This window comes from Cottoperca gobio, chromosome 16 (genome assembly GCF_900634415.1).
Source record: "Cottoperca gobio chromosome 16, fCotGob3.1, whole genome shotgun sequence".
Classification (NCBI taxonomy): Eukaryota; Metazoa; Chordata; class Actinopteri; order Perciformes; family Bovichtidae; genus Cottoperca; species Cottoperca gobio.
The window spans coordinates 20,724,767-20,743,935 of NC_041370.1; the positions used below are offsets into that span (position 1 = coordinate 20,724,767).

Consider the following 19,169-nt stretch of genomic DNA (forward strand, 5'->3'; position numbering starts at 1 on the left):
CTGGATAAACAAGGCTTTGTGCTTTAGCAGGATCTATGAAGACATGTCAATTACAGCCCTTTTTATGGAGCTCATTTCCTGCCAAAACAAACAAACAAAAGATGTTTTAAAAATGCCATACGGTTCACTAACAAACAAAGTCCAGATTTGAACAGTCTAAGTGTTTTTTGATCTGGACCTGGTCCATTGCGGTCTAAATGTGACAAACACAGTGAAATCTGCCTTTTTATTATATATTCACAAATAGAACATACATCAGTACTAACCAGTCACATTGTTTGCCACATTTTATTGTCTTTGTCATTTAATTCTGCTTGTAAATTGTCATTAAAAAGCTATTTTGTGTTCTATCTGTGCGTCTTCAAAATCCTAACCACGCTGTTCCTCCTGGCTGTTATTTCTGTCCACAGGTGCATGCACCGGAACTGAACAATGGGGTTATAAATGCCTGCTTTCTCATGCTCTTCAAAGACCTGATCAAGTTATATGCCTGCTACAATGACGGGATCATTAACCTGCTAGGTAAAGAATCACTCCTTTCTCTTGAGTAAACAATGAACAAAGGTTAAGTAAGTTATTGTGTATCTTTTTATTGCATTTTCAACAAATGCTATGAAAGAAACATGAACGTGTTAGTACGTCTCTCAATACTTTCCAGCTTCCCTAGCCTGTCTTCTGCACCTAGTGCAAGCTTTTTTATTCCTACAGTACCGACAACAGAAACCCTTAAATATGGGTCACAAATACAAATAAAAGCTACATTATTTCCTAAGACATGGTGCTAAAGGAACATGTCACTCAGAGCAATTGTTTTGGGTAACTTATGTGTTTGTAATAGTTTTGGACAACAGTGGAGCTCTATGGCACAGAGGAAGACGCTTTATCAGGCTTCGGCTACACAGAGTTAGTGTGTGTTAGTAGAATCATTTCATTGTTGGTTTTGTTGATTTTATGGGATTTGTAAAAAAAAGAAAAAGAATATAGAATATCACCAATGTTGTTCTTTAACTTAACAGGATGAAGATTCACATTTCAAAATAATTCTCTGTTATCCAGAAAAATTCTTCCAGATGAAGAGAAGCCAGTGTAAAGACGGGCTGGAGATCTACAAAAGATTCCTGACACGAATGATTCGGGTTTCAGAATTCTTCAAAATTGCTGAGGTAGCCTGCCGAGCACTGAATATCAGCAAAATCTTGTACTGCTTGGTAACCGTTGCATTGAAATGTCTTTATCTTCTTTTACAGCAAGTGGGAATAGACAAAAATGACATACCCGAGCTCACTCAGGTAAGACTTTTCCTTATATTTATTTTCAAGGAACTGTTTTTACTGGATCCTTTCAGTTTTTTAGGCTACATACTAATAGAGGATGTTAATGTTGTGCTTTTTCTAACTGTACTGCGTGTCGTATGAGTATAAAGCTACCATCTGTCTCTTTCTCCTGCTGTGTTCTCCATTATCGCTCCTCTTTGATATTAATCGGACATTCACAGACAGCCACACTACGTTTAAAAAGCAATCCATTCTCCACGCAACCAATGAGCTGCGGTTATTTGGTGACTGACGGCCTGCGTGCCCTCATTCTCTTTTCACTTCTAGAGATGCAGATTGATCATTCAGGCTGAGAGTGTGAGTAGTGAGCACAGAGCTAGCTTTGGGGAGCAAACAGCTTAGAGAAGGCCAACTTTTGCGTGCACTGAATTGATGCACACTGCACAGCAAGTGCACACCCAGCAGACATACATCAGGCGCTCTGATGATGAGGGATGACGTAACTGGAAGAGCCAATTGGATAAGCTGTGATATGCTGAGCAATGCTGCTGAGCAATTCTGCAGAGCAATGCTGCTGAGCAGGCGGCTGTTTTCGGCTGCTAAAAAACTCTGAGCTAAACATAGCTATGGTTCAACAACTGTATAAAAGCACAGCAGATTGCTATCCTCAAATTATGCCAGAGAGTATTATATTATAATAACAGTATTATAACAGATATACAGTAGAGCCACTGTAAAACATATTTTTTTGGGATTCCTGAATTTTGGGTCACTGAATATAAGTGATTCCCAGGATGAGAAACCTGCTTTCTCTGGTTGGTTCCTGAATTAGTAGCAGGCTTCTAAATTGTGCTATGTTGTAGAAACTCTATATAAAGGTCTCCTGGCAGTATGGATGATATGCATGAAAAGCATGCTGTAGTGCTGTCTGATTAAACCTGATAGATCAGGTGTAATGGTCGACACTTGTAATGTAGAGTATTTGAAATTGAGACGGTGTATTGGATCTCCGGAACTGATCAAATTCATGACTGGATTTTGTCAAAGCCTTGTTGAGGTGCTTGGTGAGTTGCATGATTAGCATGAGTCAAAGCTTAGCTCCTGTGTTATGTTAATAGATGGTGTTTGTGGTCAAAATATAAGGTATGGTTTATAATTTTAGGAAATATGCTTATTCACTTTCTCGCCAAGAGTTAGCTGAGAAGATTGATACCACTCTCAATGTATGTCCACTACATACTGTAAATATAAAGACACGTGGTTAGCTTAGCTTAGCATAAACACTGCAAACAGGGGGAAACAGCTAGCGTAGTTCTGTCATAGCTCACAACACGTTATCTTTTGTTTGTTTAATCTTTACAAAAATGAAATATGAAACAATTATTTGTGGTTTTATGTGAAGTCATGTGCCGGACTACTTCTTAATGCATCAAGGAAGTTCCTGTCTTAATGCTAAGCTAATCACCTGATAGCAGTAGGGCAATCACGCTGTATTTATGAAGTCATCACTACTCCCAAAAAGCTGTAGAGTAGTCGATTAATTGCACGAGATATGTCTTTTATTGTTTTTTGTGACGACACCTTCTAATCTCTCATATCAGATGATAATTACGCTCGCAATTCATTGTACTGGTGATTGTTCCATAGCGTAGTATGTGAGGGGATAACGTAGACGGTTCTGAATAATTGATGAAGTCCCTAAAGTCTTCCCCAGGCAACTGCATATCTGCAATAGATGCGTTGTCACTGTTTTATTACTGCACCGTGCTAAAACCAGGTTTTGATAGTCGACTAGTTGACTGTTCTATGAAACCCCAAGCTAGCATTAGCTTCATATGTTTTGTAGGCTACAGATATGAAAGTGATACTGATCATATTGTCTAACTCAACAACAAAAGCACCTGAGTCTGAGTCTTGCATTTCACTTTAGTGGTATATCCACTTTCCTTCAAACTATCACGTGTTCTTCTATCAGTCCCTCCTTCAACAAAGTTCTCAGAGGACTATGAACAACAGATACTACAACCCCCACTGATCCCTAAATGTTAATGTGTTGGAGCTACACTACATTCTGATGTACTGCCGGTACCTCGAAATGTTGTCATTCCTGCCTCATTAGTGGTGGATTTCTTTCTGTTCGAAGTTTAAAATACAATAAATGTCTTTTTGACATTTTTCTTCTTCACTCAGGGGTTTCTGACACTGTTAATAGGCAAGTGTGTCCATTAAAATATCTTGCGCAAGAAATTCATGTGAATGCTATTCACATGCTGGCTGGATTTTAGCATGAAGCTGAGCTCTGTTTGCGGCAGCAATGTGAACAATTGTTGAGAATTTTACAAAATGCGTCTGTGCTCGCCTGATAAATACTAGGTCAGTGACCCTATTTGAATCATGCTACCATTTTTCTTACTAGCCAATGTGCACCAGTGTTTCAAATGATATTCTGCCATAAATTATCATGATGTCATCATTAATCTTCACAGTCCAACTTACACTTCTTCCCCCGTCTTTAAAAATGAGATACTGTATGGATGATAAAGTTTGATTCATGTGTCCAGCTGAGCAAATTTCCAGTCTTCCAGATCCCTCAAACTATAGTGGATTAATCTCAGTCTCAGTCACCCGTTTTTCCTCTTATCCCTTCGAGAAGATATTACATCAGCACAAACAAGTCAGAATAATATCAGCATCTGACTGAAGTGTTGTTATGTCATCACACTTGCGTGCTGTTTAGAGCAGTGAGTAGATGTAAGAAAAACTCTGAAAATGATGGCAGAGGACGTCATGTCAGATCATATTCCAAACATGATGCCAGAAGGCCTCTTTCTGTCAACACAGGGAGATGGTTCAGCTGCTTCTACATTGGCATCTACGGATTAGAACTTTGTCTGTATATGTCTCAGAGTTCCAGTAATAGAGCTAGTACATTTCCTTTGCTTGCAGAAAGTCTTCTTTGCTCTTGGTGGTGAGGCACACACTTTAAAGTCTCTGCATGATAAATGGTCCCTGTCAGTGCCAAGACAAAAAAAGGATCAGCCTCTCTGCCTTGTTGGTCTCTCGAAGTTTTAAGGATAATAGACTGGACAGCTTTAAATGGATAGATCCAGGAAATGGAGCAGGGAGTTAAGGAAAGTGAATCAGTGACTCATTTTATTGGCTGGATTAGCTTTGACCTCTGTCAATAAGCTTACTAGATATTGAACCATCCGTTTCACTGCATGTCGGGAGGTGATAATGTCCCATTTAGCCTGAATGAGCATGCAGCTCTGCCTTGTGGCTGGCTGGAACATTGTTCTCTCTATTAGCTTTGAGGTTAAACCTTTTTCTGTTACTCTTTTACTGTTAATTGTTTTCAGGTTGTTGTTTTTTTGTATCCTGTTTTATCCCTCACTGGAATTTTGGTAACTCGATGCTACGGACACATTTGGTTGGTACTCAGCACACCTGTTCTGGGTTTCTTTATTTATGTTGGCATTCATCATGGAAGCATTTTTGCAAAAACAAGACATGTAGTAAAGTGATGTAAAACAGCTCGACAAGATGAATGCATGAGTTGACAGGTAGTGAATAATACAATTTTGCAATATTGTGAAGGTAAATAAATGGTGGGTTTTTCAACTTTGGAATCTAAAGCTCAAAGCAGGGGTTGTTCCTCTAGAGATGGCTTGTAGATTTTAGTACCATTTGGACAGCAGTTAAAGTAAAAATCACAATTTAAGATAGATTTGTGAGAAAAATAACTTGTTTTTTCTCGTAAGTGTATAACTTTAATATCCGTAATTCAGATTTTTTTTCTCTGAATATTTTCCCCCTCGTTGGACTCCGTAATGTTATTGTTTTTTTTACCGTAATAATAAACGGCCATAATCCGCCGTTGAGGATGCCAGGTATTTCTTCCAATAACTTCTTTGTCAGCCCTCCCTGACCATACCTGTATAACGTTTATAATGTGTTGACAACAGCATCAGTCCCTGTTGTATCACCCTCTCTTTATTGTTCTGCAGGCCCCAGAAAGTCTTCTGGAGTCCCTGGAGACCCACCTTAACACACTGGAGGGGAAGAAGCCGTAAGTAGTTCAATATTCAGTATCTGTAAGCTGTTTACCAGCAGTGACACAGAGCAGTAGATTCAATACTCTTGTAATTATATAGTTTAATGCTTTTTGCCAAGCTGAAAGCCATGTCTGCAGTGATTTGGGCTTAGAATAGCTTGGCAGTCCAACGTGCACCTGGGAGTTTTTTGGTGCTACTACAGAGATTTGGTTCTTTCTGTGTGGCCTGTTTGATCAGTGTTACATCAGTGACTACTCTAGCAACACTATTTCCTGTTACTCCTCTAACATGCACTTTCCTCTGTCTTTACTCAACTCAGAGAGGATAAGTAAGTATTCTCTGTCAATGAGAAAATTATTTAAATATTATTTCACCTTCATTTGCATTGATAAATAAACATTTTTGTTCTATTAAGGTTTATAGTTTCAGTGATGCTATACAAATGACATCTGAGCAAGCATTTGTACACGATCATCTTGTTTGAGATGCAGTTCTATAGAAAACACACTTTTTTTTCTGTCAACGTTATGTTCACATTTGTGGCCTAACATCATTTGCATCCTTGTTGTCATTGACATACAGTACATATACAGTACATACAGTACAATGAAGAGGCTTGCCTTACAGCTGTCATTACTAACATTATTCATCTTTGTTATCATTTTACCGTACAATCGGCCCTGACTTTGACAAAGCTTTAGATGCATGCTGTTCAGAAACATTACTTTCTGTCTGTAATGTTGAAAAGCAGAGCTTTGTGGAAGAGTAAACAGGGGCCAAGATGCTATCACTCAGTGGTGCATCGTGGGTCCATTAATTGCAGATGTGTACTACATGGAATTGCTTTGAAATGCTGCCTGCCTAAAAAAACACCAAAGTGATACTTACGCTGTCACTTTGCCTCCCATCTCAGTAACAGCCATTATGGTTTAGCATGTACATCATTAAACTCTTTAACTCATGTGCTATTATTTGTTTTTGCAGGTCGCCCACCAAGGTAAGATATGTTTCATGATAATCATAATGTAGTGAGAATAATGATAGTCTTTACTTATTTTTGCCAAAGCACAGTTATTGAGAGCTTTGCAGAGCAGCGTAACAAGATAAAAGTGTAAATTATTAACTTGACTTAAACTTCACCCTTCACAGTTTCTACTACAGACTGGTATTGATTCAGTGAGAATTCGTGTGTTAAAAAGCTGTTGAATCACATCAGCTCACATAACTGCATTGGGCTCCGTGTTAACGGGGGTCTTTCTCTGCAGCAGGATGCAACAGCCAACAACAGCACGCCGGCTGCCGCTGCTGCTGTCGTTGCACCGGCCAGGCGCGCACCTCCCACTCCTGGCGGGGGGCCCCCTGCTCGCCCCGGGCCACCTGCCAAACCTCCTCCGCCCTCTATCACCCCAATTACACCAGCCCCCACCACCATCAGCAAGTAAGAGTTGCTCAACAATATTACAAAGTGTTTGAACTGAGCTGCATCAAAATTACATTAGAAATGGATTGCCTCCGTCAACACGCAATCTCTTTCTTTCTTTTTGTTTAGTGCTCTTGATGATGGCTTCTTGTTGGACCTGGACCCAATGTCCTCCTCAAAGGGCGCTGCAGCAACTTCCTCCGTGACTGGATGGGGAGGTGAGAATAGTATAAAATTACCTGGATTTTCAGCATCAGGGCCCATTTACAGACGTCTCTTTCCCAACCAAGCATTTCTGCCTTGTCAGAGATTTGAAGAGAGTCTTTGACAATACAAGGTGGAAGCTCTATCACATTTTTATTTCCAGCTATTGAATTAATAGTTTTCCAGAATTTAAGGGGATTATTTAAGTTATTTGTGGTTTCAGTTTGTAAATAATCAGATTTTCTGATTTTAACAGTGCATGCATTTCGCAGCTGCCTGAAGAGCAGCCAATCCGACCCAAGACCTGTACTCCTGGCTTTTGACCATGCCACATTGCGCTCGTGAAGTAAATCAGAGAGATCTGATGTGAACCATGCATTATCTCTGCCTTTTACTCTGTACTTTCTTAAGGGGGTGTGCCTATCAACAATTATAATAAAACCATCATAAAAGAATTTCCAGGCATTTTCAACATCGGATATGAGCTTGATTTTCTCCCAATCAAAGAGAAACAGGTCGTGAAAGAAACCTTGCTCCTTAAAATGTTTCATATCACGCTTTATCTTAGGGACTTTTGTATTCCTTATGTAATGTAATGTAACCTGTCAAAGTATTCTTAGCAAATGATATGCTGCTTGGCTTCAAAAGTATGCTTGGTTGCAACTGTAGGTAGTAAGCTAGTTAGCTGGACATGCTAACGATTGCATGTCAAAGCTGATAAACATGCAGTTTAGGATTTGTTTTGATTCTGCAATATAGACATTGATTGTTCTGAACTTGAATATATTTACAGATTCTTTTAAATTATTTAATAGACTTTCATCCCATTAACTACAAACCTTTTTACTTTACATTAGGACCATTTCCTAAAGTATACAGTGAGTTGAGGTTCCTGCTGAGTGATTTTAATATCACAGTCAAATTTATGGAAACCAAATGCTTCTTAGAAGAGTCAGGGGAAAGGTAATCAATTAAAAAACCTATTGTATGCTTTGGTAAACTGGTTGGCATCAATATCAGGTATACAACTTGCAGTAAATGAGCTGAAACAACTGTGGTCTTTTAGAATGACTCTGTGTAGTAGAATAAAGAAGTGGTACTCCCGTTGATGCTTTTTATTGGACAATGTGTCTTAAATTACAGAGCATTTCTTGCTCTTCAGCATCCCCTCTCTTTATCCCCACATCTCCCCTGATACCTTGCACATGGCCACAGTCCTGCACTCTAAATTACATTAAGGAGCTTTTAGCTCTATTGGGCTTTACCATTGGTCCATGTTTGCTTTTGTTTTGGCTTGTTCTCGACAATGTTTGCAACTTGCAATTTAAAGATCTTTAAATTTCATCTCCATACAAAATAAATATTCATCCTCTCTCACCTGTGTGTCTCTTTCTGTTGTGCAGATCTCTTGGCTGAGGGTGAGTACTCTGCTGATAGCACTCTGCTATAGACTGCATACTGACAGCAGGCACTTGATTTTTCACCACTTTCTACCTCATCACCTCTGTGTCAAGCTATTTTCACCACTAGCATCTGCTCAGCCTGATTTTTTTTCTGTCTCTTTGACAGTGCTGTCTTCCTATCATATTCTTTTTTCTCCTTTCTCTCTCTTTCGGGGGGTTTGTGACTGGGTCATGCCGTTCGGATTATGGGGTTTATCCATATAGCAACTCCGGCTGCCCCTGATGAAGCCTCTGAAGCTCTCTTAGAGGATGGAGACTCTGCTGATGCTGAGGATGGAGCAGCTGTTGCTCCTGCAACACCCACGCCTACTGCCGCTGCCGCTGCCGCTACCACTGCTGCTGCTCCTACAGCCAAACCCACGCCCAAACCCGCGCCCAAACCCGTGCCCAAACCCGCGCCCGCCCGCCCTTCACTGCCCGTCTCAGCTCCCACCGCAGCCGCAAACATGGACTTTTTCGGAGGTCAGTCTGGTTTGAGGATAGAATGTAGACCAGGACACTCAGCATTGCATCCTGCCTGCTTCTCTACAACAGGCCCCTTCATCATTTCGAAATTTACTGATGCTATATTAAGGATTGGGATTAGATTATCACACATTTTGCATTGCAACTAGTAATATATTGCGACATCATAAAACCACAAAAAGTCTACAGGCTTTTGTCCCATCAGAATACACGTCTATGGGATGTACAGTATATCTCAAAAGTGAGTACACCCTTTAGATTTTTGCAAATATTCTGTTACAGTATATCTCAAAAGTGAGTACACCCTTTAGATTTTTGCAAATATTCTGTTATATCCTTTCAGGGGATAACATTATCCTACTGAAACTTTGATATAACTTAAAGTAGTCAGTGTGCTGCTTGAATAACAGTATAGATTTATTGTCCTTTGAAAATTACTCAGTACACAGCTGTTAATGTCTAAACAGCTGGCAACAAAAGTGAGTACACCCCATAGTGAACATGTCTAAATTGTGCCCAAAGTGTCAATATTTTGTGTGACCACCATTGTTATCTAGCACTGCTTTAACCCTCCTGGGCATGGAATTCACCAGAGCTGCACAGGTTGCTTCTGGAATCTTCTTCCACTCCTCCACGACGACATCACGGAGCGCACGGATGTTGGACACCTTGCACTCCTCCACCTTCCTCTTGAGGATGCCCCACATGTGCTCAATTGGGTTTAGGTCTGGAGACATACTTGGCCAGTCCATCACCTTAACCTTCAGCTTCTTCAGCAAGGCCGTTGTCATCTTGGAGGTGTGTTTAGGGTCATTATCATGTTGGAAAACTGCCCTACGGCCCAGTTTCCGAAGAGAGGGGATCATGCTCTGCTGCAGGATGTCACAGTATATATTGGAATTCATGTGTCCCTCAATGAAATGCAGCTCCCCAGTGCAGGCAGCACTCATGCAGCCCCAGACCATGATGCTGCCACCACCATGCTTGACTGTAGGCAAAACACATTTGTCTTGGTACTCCTCACCAGGGTGCCGCCACACACGCCGGACACCATCTGACCCAAACAGGTTTATTTTGGTCTCATCAGACCACAGGACATGGTTCCAGTAACTCATGTTCTTGGATTCATTGTCTTCAGCAAACTGTTTGCGGGCTTTCTTATGCATCGGTTTCAGAAGGGGCTTCTGTCTGGGGCGACGGCCATACAAACCGATTTGATGCAGTGTGCGGCGTATGGTCTGGGCACTGACAGGCTGACATCCCACTTCTGCAACCTCTGCAGCAATGCTGGAAGCACTCGCACGTCTATTTTTGGAAACCAACCTCTGGATATGACGCTGAGCACGTGGACTCAACTTCTTTGGTCGACCCTGGCGAGGCCTGTTCCGAGTGGAACCTGTCCTGGAAAACCGCTGTATGATCTTAGCCACTGTGCTGCAACTCATTTTCATGGTGTTGGCAATCTTCTTATAGCCAAGGCCATCTTTGTGAAGCGCAATAATCCTTTTTTTCAGCCGCTCAGAGAGTTCCTTGCCATGAGGTGCCATGTTGTCCAGCATTCAGAGAGAATTGTGCCCAAAACACCAAATTTAACAGCCCTGCTTATCATTTACACCTGAATCCTTGTAACACTAACGAGTCACATGACACCAGGGCGGGAAAACAACATCATTGGGCACAATTAGGACATGTTCACTATGGGGTATACTCACTTTTGTTGCCAGCTGTTTAGACATTAACAGCTGTGTACTGAGTAATTTTCAAAGGACAATAAATCTATACTGTTATTCAAGCAGCACACTGACTACTTTAAGTTATATCAAAGTTTCAGTAGGATAATGTTATCCCCTGAAAGGATATAACAGAATATTTGCAAAAATCTAAAGGGTGTACTCACTTTTGAGATATACTGTATGCATCTCTGTATAATATCTAAAGATTGTGGAGAATCTCGAGGTGCCTGCAAAGTTTTGCAACATGACAATTTTGTAGAAACCTGAAAAACCTGCTAGAAACAAGTATGTAAATGCACATTATGACATTTCAGTAATCAGATGGCACCATAGCCTCAGTGTGTGCCACTTATGTATTACCAATACATTTCAGTCACAGAGCTAAATATCAGAATAAAAAAATAAAAAGACTTACAATCTTTGAAAAACTTGAAGGGCTATTTAAGAACAAATACTAATTCATTAAGCATTTGAATACGTTTTCATCTAGTTATAAAACTTACGTGCAGCAGTACGTGTTTTTAACATTTTTGACCTTGTCTTTTCAAAGATACACCAGTAGTCTACATATTTGTCAGAAAATCCAATGCTTGCTGTGACTTAAATGTAATGATTTTATATCCTCACCATTTTCTAATGATTTAACACCCAGCTTTGTTGCAACCATGTACACCAACTGCTGACATACTGTCAAGCTTTCACACACTCTGTTTTGCATCGAGCACAGAGCAAACCGTTTATCATTCGTGGCAAATCCCACAAATATGAGCCAGTATAGTGAATTACTTGCTTCTCTCTGGGTTTATTCAAGGCTGCACAATTGCAACAAAACACTAATTAGTTTTGACATTAACGTGTTTTATACATTCATCAGAGTCTCATAAATGCGCCTTAATAAACCTACTGCAATGTAATTAATCTGCTGTTAGGACTCAATTTTTGGGGATCAGTTGCCTTTTGCTTTTGTTGTCCATCACCCTTAATAATTTTCCCTCTAATGACATACTAACAGTTTCATATATATGTCAAGATGATGAGTAGCAGGATTTTATTTAATTATATTTTGACTTTATAGCATTAACCTAACATTCGAGAAACACCAAGTATATGCTTGAAAGAGCCAAATTAGGTTGTGTTGATGAAAGACTATGCCTCCTCCATCCCTGAACTTGACATTTCCCCTCTTGTCACATAGTACAAGTAACTTGTGACAACTTGCCTCATTTCATTAGCCTGCACAGGTGGTGCACTCACTGAATGCAGCATTATGCAGCCCTTCAAAACTCATCATGAGACTGATGCTACAATCAGATATTCACTGCGGTAACTGGGCTGCATATTTCTTGTATTCTCTGCTTTTTCCTGATGCTGACCTCTCATTTTTGTTTCCTGTCCATTCCATCTGTTTACTCATCTTTTGTTCTTTACATTCATGTGTCTGTCGGGTGTTATGTTTTGCGTTTGCGGTCCGGCTGTTTTTCGTCTGCAATACCCTAGATGCATTTGCACCTTCCCCAGGAGACGGTCCTGCTGCCCTGGCCGCGGGCCCCGCTGCTGATGCATTTGGTGGATCTGGTGGGTGACAAAAAAGCTTTTTGTGCAAGTGTGTGTGTGTGAATGTGAAAGCTGTTGCTTTTATTATATCAAAGCTGCTTCTGCTTCCATAGGAGACAGTAGAAGAAACATGCGCCCTCAGGGCCTACTGTCTCAGCCCAAATCCTGCTCCAATGCCCCAGCCATGAACCCTCTCCTCCCTCATCTCAACTACTCTTCTCCTCCTAATATTCACCTAGTGAATACTGCAGTAAAAAGCAGAGTGCATATATGAACTACACTGTAGTCCAAGACTGAATACCATTTGTTTTGGTATACCCTAACCCTGATACTAACTGATGATGATGATTACATTAATCATTGTCACGCTTTCCTTTTCTTTTTTTAATAACTCCATTTCGTATCTCTTTGGTCTTGTATATATTTCACAGGACAATGATTGGAGCAATCAATGCAATGTCCATGCTAATGTTTGTTTCGCAAATAGCTTTTTTAACCTGGAAGGGCACTTAGAGAGTGCAGATCTTCGCCAAGGCCAAATGCTCTGCGTATCTCGCAATGTTAACGAAAGTGAAAAATAGTCAGCCCCAGGTTCCGTTATTCCTTGACCCATGCTACTCCCTTCTATCAAGTTTCATGAAAATCTGGCCTTTTACTCAACTTGCTGAACAAACCGTACTGAAAACAAAACATATTGGCGAAGCTAATATATGAAATGTTCTCCTTTATGGTACATCTAGTTTGTGCGTAGCATTGGAACCACAGCAGTAACAGAAACAGTCACAGTTTATTCAACATGATTCTCCATTAGCTTGATTCTGTACCCACACTAGACCTCCTGTATTACTCAGTGTAGAAAAGACAAACCAGATTTTGAAAAAAACTTTTCCTATCGGTCAATTTACCTTTTCAGTGAGATGAGATATTATTGACTTGAAGGCATTTGTTGTCACATTAAACTGCAGTCCACGCTTTGCTTTCTCTGAACAGACACTGTCAGTCCTGCTGTGTGTTTAGTTCTGTTAGCTGTCAGCCAAAGGCATGGTCCAAAACAGTCCAAACTGAAGCAGTTGTCAATCAGCTGAGGAGTGAGGATACAGCAGTCAATGTATAAAACAGTCGATACAATATGTTTTGAAAAATGTGAGTCACTGCAACCACTAGATGGGTTTGAGCATACAGTCATTAAAGAATATGAGGCTGATGGTTCCAGCAGTATGGCAGATTTGCCGTGGACAGACATAGAGATGCACACACAAGACCGTATCAGGGACACATGGATGATTTGGGAGTTACAAAATTATTTAGCCAATGGGTCAGTCAACCAAACGAGCTCCTGAAAAGTTGTTCCCCACTGTCTGTTGTAGCTTATGGATGCAGTTCTGAAGGTAATGAGTGACCGTGTGAGTGATTTACTTTCTTTGTACCTAACCCTGTTTTAGAGCTTCAGAAGCGTCTTGCCTCACAAATATGCTTTTTACAGTGTTTGTTGCTTTAACAAACCCTCAATCCCCCCTTCCCCATTCCTCATCAACCCCACCATTCCCTTCCCTTCTTCTCTAATCATAACCCCCCCTAACCAATCAACTTCACCCACCTGCTGCTCTTCCTGAAGACCCCTTTGCTACGACGGAGGGGAGTGGTGACATTGCTCCAGAGCTGGACCTGTTCGCTATGATGCCCTCCGACACGGTGGCCGTCATCCCTCCCACCTCTAGCGAGGCGCCGACTATCGTCGTCCCCATCGCTGCCCCCGCTGCCCCCGCTGCCCCCACCCTTTCTTCCACCACTACCACTACCACCACAACCACCACCTGCAACACCACCACAGAGTCTGCAGCCGCTCCGACTCTAGATATCTTTGGTGGTAAAGTCCTCTCGCTCTCATTATGCCTCTCACTGCATTGCCCTGCATTATGACGATGATGATGATCATGATGATATAGGCTTTGATAATGATGATGATTGTGTTGCTCTTGCTAGTGATGATGAGGATGACAGTAGTGGAAATGATAATAACCTGCCCAGTCCCTACATTTCAGATTTGGTTTTCTATTTTCCATGATGCTTTCCCTTTAGATACAGATCATTTAATCAAGTTAATCAAGCATCTTGACTTCCTCTGCAAAAATGTTGTATTGAAAAAAACATCCACAATAAGGTCGATTGCGATTTTAAAAGTGAAACCACTAATTCATTTTTGTTTGGGACCAAAATCTCAATGTTAATTTGATCCTTAGGGACAACAATTGACATTTATCTTTACAGAGGTTGCTCAACTTGTTTTGATTATAATAACCTAATAATAACAAACAGACATAGAGGGAAGAAATGTGTTTCCCTCTCCTGCTTGTGACCAATATTTTACTAACTGACTGCTGAGAATGCTTTATTGTGCATATAGCTTATGCACTTTAGTTAAAAGGGAATATTGCTCAATGTCAGAATTAGTATATTCTATGGATTTCCTTAAAGTCAGAAAACGTGTGCATAGAAAATGGATGGATGGACGCAATGCTTTTCCTTTGAACCCAAAAAGAAGTATGCATAGTGACGTTTCTAGCCACACCGTAATTTGTGTTTAGTGCTAATTAGCAAATGTTAGCATGCAAACAGGCTGAACTTAGTCACATGTTAATGTTAACATTAAGCTCAAATCCCCGTTGTTATTCACTGATACAAATAGGGAAGTCTTCATGCTGAAATTTGGCAATATACCCTTTTAACTGTTGCACTGTTTAATTTTGCATTGCACTGAACAAATACACAGCAACTTTTCCCGTTTAATAATCCAAATATCTGCTGGTCTCTGCTTTCACTCATCTTTCTTCTTAACTCATCATTCTGTATGCACTGGACTTGAAATCTGAATGTACATTTGATTGTGTGTCCTTGTTCTTAGATATGTTTGATTCTATGCCTGAGCAAAGCCCTACCACAGAATCCAAAGCTGCTACCACTCCTAGCGTAGACCTTTTTGGTGCAGGTACAGGAGTTGATATCCATTTCTCTGTATGTGGAACCTCTTCATCTCTTCAACTCCTCTGTCAACTGTTTTTTTCCCCCCACACGTCTTGGTTTGTCCCCCATAGTGGTATGAGAACTGTGCATGTAACCCACTCGTCAAGTCTTGGAATGTCCTTGTGGCTGCTTTCTATCTACGCTGTGTCTTTCTACCTGCCACGCTAATACATTTTTTTGCTCTCGGACCTCCATGGTTTTCTTCTTTCTCGCATTCTGCCTCTCGCTTGCGCTGGTAAATTAGACCTTCCTGCTGTTTCACGCGGGCCCTCTCCTTTGCCCGAGCCGGTTCTGGCTGGAGACATTGTGACCGGTGAGTTAAGCTGCTTTATTTTTACTGCATCACTGTTTTCCCTTCCTTTTTTCATGAAGAGTGCAGCCAGCCTCGACTTATTATGACGTTTTTTGGCATGGTGCTGGTGTATGCATGCACATGCAAACCAGTTCTGTGCTTCGAAATGGTACACGCTTCAAGGATGTGGATACACAGTTAAAGAGACAGTTTGGATGTTTTAAGTGGGGTTGTATGAGGTACTTGTCCATAGTCAGTTCATTACCTACAGTAGATGGCGGTCAGCATATTTTTTTTAAGAGGCTAAATGTGTTTTGATGCTGCCCCCGTCAACATCAGCACATTGCTTAGCTTCCATGCTGGTACTCGTGTGTGTTTCTTGAAACTGCGGCCGTACAGACCGCCATGTACTTTAGGTAATACACTGACTATGGATAAGTACCTCATGAAATCCTACTTCGAAAAATACAAACTTTCCCTTTAAGATGCAGATTCCTGCTTCTTCTCTGCATGTCTGCTAGGTTTTGAGAACAGGCACACAGAGCAAAGCATTCTCCTCTTAGAAATAAAGCTGTCACTGATAAATGTAGTAATTTACAGTTGAGAGTAATTTAATCCCTTTCTCCTTCTGTCTCTTCCTGTGTTTCTGTTCAGACTCATTTTCATCTCCAGCTCCTCCTGAGGCTGCTACTCCTGCTGCAGCTCCCAGCCCAGAGGACTCCTCTCCACCCAAACCAGAGCCAGGACCTGTGATCGACCTGCTGGGTACTGTACCTCATTACACACACACTCGTCTCTTACAACAACACGTGCTTCATGTAAATTGTTTTTCAGACAATATTCTGCAGTAGCCACCAGTTACATTTCCAAAATACCTGTGTGTGTGTGTGTGTGTGTGTGTGTGTGTGTGTGTGTGTGTGTGTGTGTGTGTGTGTGTGTGTGTGTGTGTGTGTGTGTGTGTGTGTGTGTGTGTGTGTGTGTATAGGTGATCTTTGTACAAAATGTAGTTTTTACATTTATGTAGTGCTGAGAATGTGGGATCACATCAAAATCTGCAACAGATGTCAGAGGAAACTTCTCAGCAGCCATCTGGCCCCTTTTTGCACTCTTTACTAATTAAAAACGATGAGCATTAATATTTTTATATTATATTAATAATTTTGGGATTGGATTGAGGATTTTCTTCTGTTAACTCATTATGATGTTTATGCAAGATTCACAATATATTTTTAATGTGATTTTCTTGCTGAACCATTATTGTAGAATATATTATAAGAAACCATCTGGAAAGCTTGAGCGTTGGGTGTTACGCCACAGTAAGGATTTTATTAATAAGCATCCTCAGCAACTCTACTTCTCCAGCTATGGGGGAGATTCTGCACTGCACCAGCTGGGCCTTACGCTGTAAAATGTTTTCTCAATACTCGCAATGACTAACGCAATATGCCTTTAACGTGGTGATATTCAGAATAATAGTGGAATATTAGTGTGCATGCAAACGTAGTCACTGTCGCTTTACAAATACAATTTATTATTATTATTATTATTATTATTATTATTATTATTATTATTATTATTATTATTATTATTATTATTATTATTGTGAGTATGTTGGCAAGCTGACATTAGCATTTAGCTCAGAGCGCTGCTGTGCCAATGTACGTGTGTAGTGTTGTTTTGTTTCTGTGCATCACTGCACATTTTGAACCAAATCTCACTCCAGGACAAATAAAGCAACAATAACAAGTTATTATATTATTTATATCTTCAACATGACAGGAAACATCTTTCTTTTTTTCTTATTTAATTCGTTTTGTTCACTTTTTATTTTTATTTCAGTTATAGTTTTGCGTTATAAAGAGAGTCTTGTCTCCTTCTTCCCTTTCTGCGCTCCACGCTGCGTTGTGGATGACTGGACGGCCCTGCAGACTCCTTCGGCAGTCCTGTGGAGGAGACGCATTGCTCTGCTCCTGGAGGGCCTGGAGACGATCTGCTGGGAGGTGAGTCTTCTCTTACTCCCACTTTAGGTGGTTACAAATTATGGTTGAATTAGAAAGGCTGAAGGGCCCAGCACATTTAGTTAAAATGTCCGCAGTCTTGCAAAACGTTTTTATGTTGGCAAACGGCTTCTGGAAATGTTTAACGCTGAGGAGAAATGATGCAGGAAGTAATGATGGAGATGCATTTGTCAAATTAATAATGACACAAACCTGGCAGGACTGGTTCAATATTACACAGCAGTTCCAAAGTGGAGATGTCTGCAAAATGTCCTCCGAGTGATGATGTCATAGCCAATTTCCATCTTGTTTCTGTCGCTGTTGTCCGGCCAATAGTTAATGAATAAGAGTATCATGAAAGTGTCTTTGCTCTTATCTTTTTGTTTTCATCTTTGTGAAGGAATACACTGACTCACCAAGTGTCACCTCAAATTCTTGAAACCTTTTTCTCGCATGCCTTCACGGTGAACCGAGAAATTGGTATTTTGTGATATTTGGCTAAATAATATAACATTTGATTGATTTACTTGGGACTCGTCCGGACTCGCACATAACGTGCCTGCACAGGCAACAGACTGTTTGTGCAGTGTGTTTCCAATAGTAAGGCTTGCGTACTTAGTTACTTTCCATCACTGATATTAATGCATGCTCTTTATAATCTAATGTTTTTCTCATTTGTTATATTTCACAGTTGTCTTGATTTCTTTCATTATTCAGGATAAACCTTTGACATGTCATGCAGATTTGTCATCTATTTTCTTGTCTTGATATACTTAACCTTGTCCTGCTCAGATATTGTAATAACATATATTTCCCATAATAATAATAATAATTTTTCACGCACAAATTGAAGAAAAGGTTTTATTTCATATTAAACTGAATATTTTTGGGTTTTGGACTGACAAAACAAGAGATTTAAAGACACCTTGGACTTTGGGTTTCACTATTTTCTTACATTTCAGATTAATGGAATAATCTAGAAAATAATTGTTAGTTGCAGCCTTAATGTGCTGTATTATATTCTATTTCTCTGTGCCATCCACTGCTACTATTTGCTGCTGCACTGATCGACTTTCTTAACAGGGATAACCAAAATTGAATTTTGCTTTCATGATGTCTCGAGTGCCATCCATTGTGTCAGTAATGATATTTAATGTGTGTTCATCATACAATTAGGAAAGAAAACAGGACTACATATGATATCACAGTTACAGTCCTGTTTACCATCCCCCTCAGGCCTGATGTCCCCCACCCTGGCTCCCACTGCTGCCCCAGCTCTAGCTCCAACCTTGGCTCCGACTCCAGCGTCGGCTCTGGTGCACAACGACCTCCTGGAGTCGGGCTTTGACGCTCTGGGCTCCCTTACCTCTCCGACACCGCCTGTACCTGCTGTACAAGATCCTGCAACCATCACACCGGCGCCCTCTGGTGGCTTTGATGCTTCAAGTAAGAAAAGCTTTGTTTTCCTTCTTTTGTTTCAATAATCTGTCTTATTGTCATGTCTTCTGAAGTATTAGATCGTTTAAAACAATATTTTGTACATATTTGCACAGGTCAGCTGCTTGATGCACATTAATCTGCTCTGGTTCATTAGAACTGAGCTACCTTAACCATGACCTAGTTATCTCTTCTTGCTGAGAGCTTGACTACTGCATGAATGACACACTGACATGTGCTGCTCTCACTGTCCT

The 19,169-nt window shown here is 40.6% G+C and overlaps 1 protein-coding gene across 16 annotated transcripts in view; it reads left to right on the plus strand.

Moving 5' to 3' along the window:
- snap91a (synaptosome associated protein 91a) overlaps window positions 1–19,169 on the plus strand; it is a 52,405-nt gene that overhangs the window by 26,639 nt on the left and 6,597 nt on the right. For 3 of the 16 annotated variants that reach the window (XM_029451620.1, XM_029451614.1, XM_029451615.1), the window contains 17 exons: window positions 411–522; window positions 1,057–1,163; window positions 1,248–1,289; window positions 5,282–5,343; window positions 5,649–5,657; window positions 6,314–6,326; window positions 6,595–6,767; window positions 6,879–6,967; window positions 8,357–8,371; window positions 8,621–8,878; window positions 12,112–12,189; window positions 13,784–14,035; window positions 15,071–15,154; window positions 15,434–15,502; window positions 16,136–16,246; window positions 17,410–17,481; window positions 18,715–18,924. In XM_029451620.1, coding sequence (XP_029307480.1) covers window positions 411–522; window positions 1,057–1,163; window positions 1,248–1,289; window positions 5,282–5,343; window positions 5,649–5,657; window positions 6,314–6,326; window positions 6,595–6,767; window positions 6,879–6,967; window positions 8,357–8,371; window positions 8,621–8,878; window positions 12,112–12,189; window positions 13,784–14,035; window positions 15,071–15,154; window positions 15,434–15,502; window positions 16,136–16,246; window positions 17,410–17,481; window positions 18,715–18,924 — 1,756 coding nt within the window. Of the gene's footprint in view, window positions 1–410; window positions 523–1,056; window positions 1,164–1,247; window positions 1,290–5,281; window positions 5,344–5,648; window positions 5,658–6,313; window positions 6,327–6,594; window positions 6,768–6,878; window positions 6,968–8,356; window positions 8,372–8,620; window positions 8,879–12,111; window positions 12,190–13,535; window positions 13,557–13,783; window positions 14,036–15,070; window positions 15,155–15,433; window positions 15,503–16,135; window positions 16,247–17,409; window positions 17,482–18,714; window positions 18,925–19,169 lie in introns of all 16 variants that reach the window. The other 13 variants (XM_029451626.1, XM_029451628.1, XM_029451621.1 and 10 more) reach the window with 13 other exon arrangements.